General features: G+C 43.1%; 1 protein-coding gene across 2 annotated transcripts in view; it reads right to left on the bottom strand.

Annotated features, from left to right (window-relative positions):
- The window catches only part of tsc22d2 (TSC22 domain family 2), a 34,517-nt gene extending 22,231 nt beyond the window's left edge, over window positions 1-12,286 (bottom strand). Inside the window, exon 1 of one of the 2 annotated variants that reach the window (XM_041039789.1) lies at window positions 10,036-12,286. In XM_041039789.1, the coding sequence (XP_040895723.1) occupies window positions 10,036-11,621 (1,586 nt within the window). In that variant the 5' untranslated portion in view covers window positions 11,622-12,286. The remainder of the gene's footprint in view (window positions 1-10,035) is intronic. The other variant, XM_041039790.1, reaches the window with a different exon arrangement.
- Between the last annotated feature and the right edge of the window lie 410 nt (window positions 12,287-12,696).

The following is a 12,696-nucleotide window of genomic DNA, read 5'->3' as shown; positions in this document are numbered from 1 at the left end:
GGATGATAGGAGGCCTGTGAGTATCACAGCATTGTGACAGCTGGGGTTTTCTTACTGTTATCAGCCCTTTTTGAATGATGAAATCGGGTGAAAAGGATCAGTGAGCTCAACACTGTCACGAAAACTACTATTTCATAAGGTGAAGCAGTTAGACACACAAAAACATAGTCACTATTACGGGATCACAGGTAATTTGTTTTCAGTGAGTGGGTGAAAAATACCAAAAAACAACTTAGTAGACTTATATCAAATCTAACCTAATTCAGTGATAAACCAAAGTACCATCTGTTCAACACAGTCGACTCAAATGAGTGAATAAACGGTTATCAGTCTACCCAGCCACAATGACTCACGTCCGTTTCCTTGCAAAAGCCTGCTCATTGTAAGACACCGGAGGAAGTGGGGGGCAGAGAGTGGTTCGATGCTGACGAGAGGAGACACTCGAGACCAAGTTGACTTGAGAAAAAGAAGAGGAAGAAGACAACAGAGGAAGCGTTTGACAGAATATGAAAGGGGCATCAAAGCAAAGCAGGAAACTGAGGTTCTCACAAAAACTGCGCCTTTCTCAGCTGAAGACAGAAGCAAAGTACCCTGAAGAATTTGCACTGCCTGGATGTTAGATTCGACTTTCAGAACAGATATGACCTTAGTTGGCCTTTAGAGCAGTTTGTGCAGATGTTCACTTACTTGTTGAGAACTGGTGGGTGTGGGGAGGGGGGGGACACTTGAGTGAATTCACTGCTGAACCTACACCACCTGACAAGACTGATTGCTATAGCAGGAATATACCTCTAACATAAATACCAAATTTATTATACATTTATAATTTTTTTGTCCTCTAGTCATCTGATGAAATTACCTTGGCCTTTAGGAAGTGCAACAGAAATATCCCACAATTTTTGATTCATCAATAACTGCAATCAAACTTTTTGTTCATTTCAGTCCTTATCACTACATTCATGCTGCTATTTGCCCCTTTTTACTATTTTCTGGTCCATCAGACATTTGCAGCCAATGCCTGAATATAACACTTGTTATAATATAAAACACTATCTTTCAAATTAAATAAAAAGGCATCCATTAGATTTAATGTCTCTTAGAGCTAGACCAATATTTAGGGCTGAGATATCAGCCAATATTCGTTTATCACAGATGTATCAGTGATGGCACATATTTCAGCTGATAACTAACAAGACCTATCAGTAAGGAAATGCCAGTGTCTCCATTACATACATAGTTTGTCTGCCCAAGATCACTGACGAAGTTTATTTTTCAACTTTAAAATGTCCTGTTTAGTGCATAATACTGGAATACTTCAATCACAAAATGTAAGAGATCCTTATCAAAAGTGTTTACTTATTTGTTTAGGTTAAAAATGAATATTGGTAGATTTTTGATTTCTAAATTTTGCTACCAAAAAGTAAATATCGATATATAGTAAAAAGGCTCTTTCTCTCACTTGAGAAAGGTGTTCCATTGAGAAATGCAGCATCTATACAGTTAAAACAGTTTTTTCAGTGAATCCAAGGAGTATTCTTTAGTCATCATTGAGTAATCAAAAGCTTTTATATTCTCTATGCCAAAACAGGCCCAACCAAATCAGCTTCAGATTTGCACTTTATCTGAGCAGTGATTTGTTTCTCTGTGTATGGGCTTACATACCCACAGACAGACTTTCACCCCCGTGAGAAGGAGACTTGCAGGGTTTGGAGGAAAATAACACAGGCAGTGATTGATCATTGAAACAGACAGTGAGGAAAAAAACAAAAAACAAAAAATCCCTGAGCCCCGAAACACAGAAAAGAAACCAAACATGAGCACACTCTAAAATGTCCAATTCACTCTTTCTTCAACTCTCTCAGCGAATCCTACACCGTCACATACACATCTACATCTACATCCACACACACACACACACACACACACACACACACACACACACACACACACACACACACAGGACTACAGAGCACATGAACAGTCACAGGCACCAGTGCACCAGATCAGTCGACGACACCCATTGAAATCAGGCAAGCGCACAAGGGAGGATGGATGACTCAAATGCAGCTGCCTGCCATGTTTTCCACACATCCTCATTACTCACTATTCAGACATCTTGGGCTCCGGGGGGCCCAAGACACTGAAACCTCGTTGTTCAGCCCTTGCTTCCCACTCTGGGAGACTGAATGACCGCAATATACAGCTTCATATTTTCTACAGCAACTGGTTAGCTTGTTTAGGGCTTAAGACATTTATATCCCACAGACGTTCAAGTCAAATCTTCCACTCCATGCCTAAAGACAAAGCTCTGATCTGTGGTCAGCTTTAAAAGCACTCCTCTACAGAAAGTCATTGTCCTAGAACTGCTGAATCACCCAAACACTGCATTAACCCCAAAGGATTTGCATTTTCTTTCTTCTTCCCCTTCTCTCTTGTGTTTTATTTGTTCTGAAATATCTGTTTTTCATCCATGCACTTTGCGCTTGCTCATCATTAGCATTATACTTACAACAAATCAAAGAGACAACAGGGACAAGAAACTCTTGATATGTGGCCAGTTCTGCCCAGTGCCTGTCCGGAAACTGTAGCATCTGACACTTGCAAAGAAACAGTCCCATTAATAGACTTTGAACTTTTCTCTCTTTCACTTCCCAATTTTGTCAGAATATCTAACTTTACTGTAAACCCACAGGGTGAAAGAGGAAAAAATCATAAATACGTGAGATGGCTTCTCAGGGAACTCTGAAGTTGTCATGTAAAGTGTTGTTTTAAACGCACTTAAAAAGCAAAAGCCATAAAGTTCAAACTGATTTTGGACTAACTCATGGGTGAATGGGTTTTCACTTCCCAGTGCTAAAAGCATCACTATTCATCCCCATTCAAGATGCAAAATTGCCTTGAGTCTTTCAACAGATCACCCTCCATGATGTGCACTACGTGCACTTTTAGGTCAGCAGCAGCAGCAGCAACCATATGTTAAGAGGCAGCCAGCATGAGCTAGTTAGAAGCAGAGCTGCGGGCTACACATGATTAGTTTGGGTGAACTTTATCACGTAATTGGACCTTATTAATGTGCTGTTTTATACTGCAAAAACAAGTTGCATTGCTGTTTTTCATGTTACTCACTTGGTCTGCAACTAACAATTACTTTTATTATCTAATAATTTTCAGATTGGTTTATCTATAAAATGCCAGATGGTATTTCATGATGTCCATTACAATCTCCTTAACACCAAGGCAGAATCCTCAGATAGCTTGGATTTATTTTTTTTTTTCTAATCAAAAATCTAAAAAAATCGAAGATACTTCAGATGCGGGAAAGCACCAAATCCTTACATTTGAGAGGCTGGAACAAGCTCAAGTTCAGCATATGTGCTTGAAAAACGACTTAAACCATTAACTGATTATATAAATAGTTAACAATCATTTACTGTCAATCAACTAAAGGATTCATCTACTAATTGTTAAAATTGTACAGGGTCCGGTTTCACAAAGACAGACTTTGACTCCAGCCTCTATCAAACTAATAGTCAGGTGTCAGATGTCTCTATTCACCTGTATTCATCTGTTGTATTCACAAGTTGTCTACTTCTTGATTTGCTGTGGATTGAGGGTAATTTAACACTTTTTTCAAACTACAAAACATGGTCGACCAAGCAACCACATCAAATGACTCAGCCCCCCCCCCTCATTCCAGCTGTAGTGGAGCTGGGCTGCTGTGACATCCTCATGTGTCAGGGCTCAGTATTCCTGCTAACTCATCAGTCAGGCTAAGAAGGGTTTCCTTGGATATTTGGTGGCACTGGTTAGCAGGTGTCACTGACTGCTAGCATGGAAACATTGGACTTAGTTCAGAGTTAGCCTGGAACTAACCTAGGTAATATTTAAGGCTTCAAATAACTCAGGTCTTTGTTTGTGTGACACTGTCTGATGTGCATTAGGTTAATCTGAGAGAAAATTTAAATCTACAGATCAGTCCGTGTCCGTTTTTCTGCACGCTCACTCACCTTTTGGTTAATATATTTTCAACTGTGATTGACTGATCACTGATCAACTGTCAACATCCCTAGCTGAAGTTACGACACATACACAGGAACATTACACAATCCCCCCCCCCCCCCCCCCCTTCAACGTAGTCCCCGTTCTCCATGTAGTAAAGGACGATCAGTTTCAAGGACCTGTCAACAGGTTTTCTCCTCGGTTAGGGTTAAGGTTAGCGGCATACTTTACATAGTGTAACCACTCGAAAGAGGAGTCTAACCTGTTCTGTATTCTGTATGACCATTTTGGAAAAGACAACAAACACAAACAGTTTGCACACACTGTCCTCATTCCTGGAACAGCCTGCAACATACTCTGCGGCTGATTCAACGGCCTTTCCTCCAGCACAAACTGAGTTAGTTATGGTACGCCGCCAGGAGCGAGGTTGTTTACTTGCTTTGGCAGGTCCACTCTAATTGGAAGTGATCCCCTGACCACATCTTGCTGAGATAACAGGGTGGGTCCCACTATGCTAACTTATTTAACCGCTCTGCCTCACACCGCTGGCCTCCTTAGATCTTTTACATTTTATAAAAAGGGAAAAAATTTAACTGAATTTACTGTATCATCACAAAAAGATTAAATTGTTTGCTCTGCCTCTTTGCAAACAGAACCAAATTAGATTGCCATAACCATTAATGAGAATTATTAGAGCCGTTCCAGGAGATATCATTAAAAGCCACCTCTCGCCAGTTATCATGCTTGTAAAAATTGCTGGTGGTTGCTCAACACCAAACCTTCCACGCTAATTTAAACGTAAAGAGGAGAGAAGTCTAAGTATTAACTGGGGCTTCTGATGAAAGCACGGCTCCCTTGATTGATTAAACCAGAAAAGAAAATCATGTGAATGGGAAACAAAAAATTGCATAAGCAGTTTAGAAGCAGGGACAGAGCAGGGTGTGTGTGTCAACAGGTCAGCTAGGGACAGAGCAGTCACATTAGAGGGAGAAAGGAGACAGGCCAGTCATCCATCCCAAAAACAGTGCTGGTGCAGACCCATCTGCTCAGGGTGCAGACCGGGGCACCCGATGATCAGTGCCATTCAGGGCTCCTGGAATGTGTCCCCGAGAAGTTAAGGCAGGTCAACTATATGTGGAAAATAAGCTGCGGCCTTGTTTCCAGGCACCGTGGCAACCAAACTACAATCCCCAACACACACACACACACGGCCCATCCCAATCCTGACTGTCCATCCCACCCTGTCCTCACTTACTCCCCCTTTGTTTTAAACTGTCAAACTGCCAGGAGGCAAAATGGAGGGAGGCGCTACTGTGCAAGAACTGAACACGCTCACAGTTATGGCACAATTTTTAATGTCCCCGTGTGTCTGATGTAACAAACGGAAAATAACTGAGTTCTCTCCAAAGCTCTACGGAGAGCTTATTAAAACCCTACTACATTTCTGTCCAAACAATGCCATGTGTTAGTGGCTGACCTTTGACAATTTCCTGTCACTTTCAATGTCATGAGCAACAATGGGGGGAAAAAAACTCTCCTCTTTCCTCCAGGGTTCAACATTAATGGTTGTCCAAGTAAACAAATGACAGTGAAACAAACTGGACCAGTTTCTCACATGCTCCAAGGAAAAAAAAGAAAATAGTACTAAACACATATATAAGTGTGTAATGTAACCACTGACACACTGTAAATAATGTGTGATTGACTTAAAAGATTTTAAATGTGCAACAAAAGCTTTGGCATTCGGCTTATGTCTGAGGAAAATTATTTAGAGAGCCAAAGAAGACTAAGAAGATGTGGTGAAAGTGCAACAGAACAATTAATCCTTAAAGGAATTTGACAAAATACTCTGTCTACATTCACCTTGGATTTGAGGCTGGATAATGACGACAAAAACAAATGTCACAATATAATTATTTATGTCTGAAATCACATTGTCAGTGAGTTGTCAGTGCACCTCCCTGCTCTACACAGAATGCAAATATATGTTGCAGAAAAGAAGGATTATTTACATTAAAACAAGCAGATAGTTTTTTCTTTATACCTTAGAGCCATCCACTTCTGATGGACTGACAGGCAAAACATTGTTGGTGAGACACAACATAGTGAGCTGAGAACCATTAAGAGCTAACCATCAAGATACCTGCTAAGCTCCTACTAAGCTACAAGTCAATCCTGTAGCTTAACATATATTAGCTGGCGGCTGCTTTGAAGACTGTCGGCTGCAGCAAAGATTTACATTTTTCCGCATGATAACCAGCAAAATGACAGATGAAATGAGTTCCCAACTGCTAGTGAGGCTGCATTTACCTCAGTTGGAGGTGGACGACTCATACTTTCCATCAAGATGAACTCATACACACTTTGCAGCTGACCTTTCATAAAGCTTCCAATCAGATTACAACTTTATGTGACATTCTGTGTGTGTGAGGAGAAATCTAGTGTGTATCTGAGTTTCCACAATTGCACACTGACATCATATGTCGGCTATCAGATAAGCCGAGAAGGTTTGTAAATTTGGCAGCTTGTTTACTTTCCTTTTGTCGGGCCAAGTTCATCGACTTTGTTGCTGATATGAGCGACAGTCTTTTAATCTGGCGGAAGCAAACTAAAGTTTATTAGCTCATGCTAGGAACTAGAGGTTCAACTCTCCATACTGACAGGGAGCAATAACCTTCACTCAAGCACTTGCATTTCATACTGACCAGTGGTCATCAGTAGACAGTTGACCACGTTTTCAACAGTAGTAGAAAAAGCCTGAGGGTGCAAAACCTACAAATTACCTTCTCATCACCTATGCAAGATATTCACTTGCAACAGAGCGTGCTTAAAGTCACAATAACTGTAATTAATCTGTCACCAGTGTCATTTTGCAGGCCTCTTCTGGGAAAACACAACATTTTGAGCCCTGAAAAATAAATTCAAAACAAGTTTTCCAGTAAGACTGGCCCACTGAAACTGCCTCAAGAAAAATAGCAATCAACAATCACTAGTTGTGTTGTCAAGGGTATAGGAGGGTGTAGGGTGTACAGGTAAAACCAGGATAAGGGAGATCATTACCACCTCAAAAATTAATCCAGGACAGATAAATGACTACTGTACCACACTGCACCAATCCACCAATATCACCACTTATTACACGGGGCTTCTACTTCTAAAGTGCATCTTTGCCAGACCTCATGACTGCACTTCAAATTGTGGATGGAATACAGAACATATCCCTCCTATGGCTCATGTCAAGTGACGGGATTTCTATGCAATTAAGCTATCACTGTTTTTCTGCTTGAGAAAATCACATCAATTATGGATTAATAATTAACATTCCTAATTGAGAGGCTACAGCCCAAGGGTAGAGTGGTCTGTCCTGGGAGGAATAACTCAGTTAAACGCCAAGTGCTCCTATTGAAGGAAACCAATTTGTCCCAGGGGCAGCTTCATCACTTTATTTGGCAGAGATGCAGCCTACTAAGCGGAGATGTTAACCATTCCAAGCTGAGGGGAAATCATTCTCATCTCACAACTCCACCCCCACAATGCTTTGTTCCACTTTTGTGATGCACTCTAATTCAAAACAGAACCAAACAATGAAACTTGGAACAGATTTCTCTACAAAGCTGAGCTCGTGCACAGAACAATGCACCTCTGACAAGAGGAGAAAGTTTGAAAATCTGTGTCCCGTTATATTGGGGTGTGTTCCTTGAAATATGTTTCTTTTTTTTTTTTTTTTTTAATCCTTGCTGAGATTTAAAGATAAAGAAAGTTATGAGTTAACACGGCATTTTAATTACAACTGATGATCGTTAAAATTATGCCTATGACTGCCAACTTGCCTTTGGGCCTCACTCAAAACTGAATAAGTTGTGAGGTTAACCAAAATGGGACATGTGTGTATATACATGTGTATAAATGAATCAAGCAGAATCCATACAGAGCGCTTTGTGAAAAGCAAAAATAACGACAGGCATACAGCTGCTAGCAGCCACAACTGGGATTTAAGTCAGTATTTGTAGTATAAGGTAGGTATAAGTTAGATTATTGAGTTGCTGCAGCAACTCAATAATCTGTCCTGAGCTACTTAATGAGTTGTGGTTCGTCTGGACTTCAGTCAGTTTTGTGTTACACCATGTGTTGATAATTGGTAAATTGATATTATGCTGAAAAATGGTCATAAAGTGTGACTGATGCACTTCTAGCTATTTAGCAACTTTGTCCCAGATTTGTTCATGCAAACTAAAGAAAAAAAACGTAGGGGAAAAGGTTTTAAATTATGCAAATTAGCTCAGAAACATGACTAATGTTTAATATTAAGTGAGAACACATTTCACAAAGCTTCTTTTTTTTTTAAATTATGAAAAATTTGCAGTTTTAAGTCAAGTCAATTTACGGTCTCATGGAAACATGAGGAAGTGTGCAGAGAACAAAAAGAAGGAGCTTAAACCCCCAAACAGGTCAGCAACAAGTCAACACTTAGTTAAGCTGATGTGTCAACATCAACCAGGACAAGCCAAACCAGGACTTCAACTGAAAACCAGGGCAGAATGCAGCCATCGTCCTGCTGAGTCAGTCTGGCCAAGTCATCAATGCCACAGACACAGCGGCTTAGATGCCTGCTATCATTGCCACAGGTGTGTGTGTGTGTAATGTAGGTGTGTGTCTGTGTGCCGTCTGTCTGTCCCCTTCACCTCCCTGACATGTTCTGTCCTGTCTTGCTGCCAGCATCACCATAGCTACTCAGACAGCCACTGATGTCAGCCCTCTTTTGCTCACACACACAGAAATGACAAGGAAACGGGCACTGGCTGTTCCTCTCATTAAATCGGGGACAACACACACTGTTTCTGCTCTCTGCACATTATCAGCCCATGTGTGATGCCGCCGGGATTAAGCCTCTTGGTAAACAATGATTAGCTTCAGGAATATCTGGACTGAGGGAGGTAAAAAATCAGGCCACAACCTCCTAAAAACACACACACCTCCTCCTCTGGCTGTACCATTCATAATAAGCACTGAAGAACAGAACAGAGCACACTGATAAACACTGAGGCCTACATAAATACAGGACAGACTATGCACGTGTGTGTGTGTCTGTGTGGACTCCAGCTCTCATCTAGGTCATTCTTGGCTCAGACATCACCTCTCAAACTCTCCTCTGCTTGCTTGGAATGGCAAAGAGTGGCAACACTTCAGCTCAAGCTGTGTGAGGGCCATCACACAGATGCTAAAAATAGCTATAGTGTGTACATTAGAGGAGCACTGTAGGCACATGAAGAGTGGGTATTTACAAGATTTAAAGTTGGGAGGCTGGGATCACTGCCCAGGGGAAGTATGCTAACTGTCTCTTCCAAGACAGACAGGAGAATAAAAACCAGCCGCCTGTGTTTGGGGAGTTATTCTCTTCTCAGCTACAAAACACTACTACTGCGTGTGTTGTAACTTATCCAAGCACTTGTTAACGCCCCCTAAACCCAAATGGCCTGTATGGTTGAATGGAGGCTTAAGGGAGGGGGCTGTGGGTGTCTAAAGAGACAAGTTACTATCCAGCATTTTGTGGGCTGCCTATTAATGACAAAGACAGAAAATTCCTCCTGTCTCTGCCAGCTTTCATTGGCTCTCTACCCTTCTAATCCCCCCTTCCTCCCAATCTACAACTTAATATGTACAAACAGAACTAAGAAAAATATGTGTTCTGTTTTATTGTTCTTTAAGTACAAGTAGACACGTCTAGTTATAGCATGCCTAATTTTGGCACTGGGGAAGGGAGAGGCTTTCTCCACTGTGTGGAGTATGACCACACTGCTGTAGAATGCAACAAGAATGTTTAATATGTGGGAAAACTTCCAAATACACACATGCTGCCTACAACAATCTACCAGTGTTGCTCCAGGTAAATTCTTTAACTTTTTTGCCTCACAGACTCAGGCAAACTGATATTCATACCATAATATCACATTGCTGATCGCCCACAGCTGAATAAAAGAAATACGTAAACAAGTGGACTTATTTCACATAAGCCTTTTTTGCATTATACACTCTTACCTGTCGTCATCCACATCCATGCTAATATGGATACCAAAAAGACTGTTGACAGCAGGAGGGGGCAGGCTGAGGCCCTCACCGATGAAAGGCTTTGCACCATCTTTCCCTGGCACCACACCGGCACTGGGCTGAGGTAGGGCATCAGACTTCTGCCTACTATCTTCTGCCTGGTTACTGAAGCCAGAGGGAAGACCTGTTGTGCCTCCTCCATGGGCTCCCTGGGGATGGACAAGTCCTCCTGTGCCAGGCGCCTGACTTGGCACACCCGGAGGGGTGTTTGTGGTACTGGGCACTGTGGCAGGCACGTTCTGAACACCGCTGTGGGAGGTGGTGGTGGTAACGGAAGGTGCAGGGGCAATGCCTAACCCTCCTGAAGGCTGAGTCTGACTGACTGACTGCTGTTGGCCACTTCCTGGATGGATGGGGGCCATGGCTGGTGCATTGCTCACTTGTAGCAAGAGGCCCTGGGCTGAGGCTGCCTCTCTGCCCAGTCCCTGGACTCCGGGGGTGATTAGAGATGAGGGTATCTGGCTGGTTGGAGGCACCACAAGAGGAGTTGTCATAGGAAGGTTCTGAGTGCTTGAGCCAAAGTGCTGCTGACGATAGTCCGGCTGGCTGGCTGAGATGCCAGAGGGATGGGTAGAATAGGCAGGAGGCATAATGGGAGACTTCTGCTGCATGGCACCTTGGTGCACACCATTGAGGCTGTTAGAGAGGAAGTTTTGGGTAGCAACGGGCTGCATATTGACCTGAGCCTGTTGTGGTTGCTGTGACGCTGTAGTTGTGTACCCTGTGGGCTGAAAGGCACTTGCTCCACTCCCTATCTGAGGAGCCAAGCTGTAGCCTTGCTGCTGAAGCTCTGAAGGGTGGGGATGGGTGGGGTGCCCAACAGAGTAGCCACTATCCGCTGTGTTCTCCGAAGCCTGTGCAGAAAAAGCACTGCTAGTGACCACAGAGTTACCAGTGGTCCCTAGCCCACTGTCCCGGTCTATACTGTGATCAAGGGTTACAGTTGGCCTTATACTGTCCACAGTCCGATTAACATTTGAATCTGAATCTCTCTCATAGAACTCAGTGCATGTCCACCTGCCCCGTCTGAAGGGCTCTCCAGTACCATGGTCAAGTTTAATGACCCTGAAACGAGAACTACAGCTGGTGCTAACAGGAGCTGTGTGAGCCACGCTGGTAGAGACAGTGGCGGCAGGGACCGTACTGATGACTGAGCTCGGAACAAAGGGTTGCGCTGCAGCTGACACAGGCACACTTCCTCCTGAACTATGTGGGGTGACCCGACCAGTGCCTAAACTTTTATAAGAAAGTCCCCCGTTGACAGGACCCGCGGTGGGCGGCTGGCCCTCCTGAGACTCCCCTACATTGTTTAAGGTTTCCTCGGATGAACTCCTGTCACACACCCCCAAGTCGGCCCGAGAAACGTCAAATATTTCCGACGACACGTCCTCTGTCCGGGACTCGTCCGGATCGTCCAGGCTCTCGGTGTCGTCGGTGATGCTGCTGGCCGCCACCTGAGCCTGCGTTACACTCGTTATCTGGAAACAACTTTTCTTCTTTGCTGGCATTTTCGACATGTTGACTTTCTGCGTCAAGTCTGTGTGCTCCCAGATGAAACTAAGTGCTAGACTAATGTCTTGCGAAGTAATTCACAGCTGAGGGATATGACACAGACACGTACCGTCACAGTTCATTTCCATACCGTTCCTCTTCCTCTCTCTTGTCGGAGAAAACTGTCACATCCGAGGCCAAACCCTCCTAAAATCCCGAAGCGTTCCCCGGTCTCCGGTCACAGCCCACGGGTAACTGCTGCTCTCCTCCTCCGGCCTCTTTGAACACCCGGTCGGCCTTTCTTGTGTCCCGGGAGCGGAGTAGCAAATAGGCCCTTGTCAAACTTCTTGCTCAGCAGTTGCCACCGGTACTTTAGTCGAAGCGGGCCCAGTCTCCCAGCCCACTCCTCTCTCTCTGCTATATATGTATTTCTCGCCGACTAGCTAAGTTAGCTGATGTTAGCTAGTTTTCCCTACCTCTGTACCAGCATGTGCGACTTCATGATGTAAACAACTCCTTCGGCGATTAAAAATCAGTGTATAATCCAGCGGTAGACAGAGGAAATGTCTTAAAGTCGGCCAAGTTTTGCCTCTCACCGTGCGGACAGTTCACTTCTGGCAGCTGCTACTAGCAGCTAGCTGACAGATAACCAGTTTACCACAGCGGCAGTGAGCTAACGGGTAGCTAACTCCTGCTACTCTATCCCAACCACCCGACAAGATGGCAAGAGCGAAGTGCATGCTGGGTATGGAGGTCAAACTTGTTTCTGTTAAAAAATTAAAATAAAATTGTTTCTGAAACTGTTGAGGCTGTCAATAATTTTAAAATAGTCATTTTTTTATGTTGTCAGAGGCGATTTGTTTGAAAACAAACATTAAAATAGAGGAAATGTACTGATAAACATGTTTAGTAATTACGAATAATATCACAGTTACGTGCAGGAAAAAATAACAGAATAAAAGTTGAGTTAAACGGCTTTCGGAGTGTCCGTGGGAAAAGTAATAGCTATATAAAATTTAAAATTTAAACTAAAACAAAAGGTAAATAAAATAGACAAGAACAAGTACATTTGTGATAAACAAGCAAAGAAGACTTGAGGTC

This window comes from Toxotes jaculatrix, chromosome 6, assembly GCF_017976425.1.
Source record: "Toxotes jaculatrix isolate fToxJac2 chromosome 6, fToxJac2.pri, whole genome shotgun sequence".
In the NCBI taxonomy this organism is placed as follows: domain Eukaryota; kingdom Metazoa; phylum Chordata; class Actinopteri; family Toxotidae; genus Toxotes; species Toxotes jaculatrix.
The sequence above is the reverse complement of the archived record's forward strand: the minus strand, read 5'-3'. Positions and strand labels throughout refer to the sequence as shown.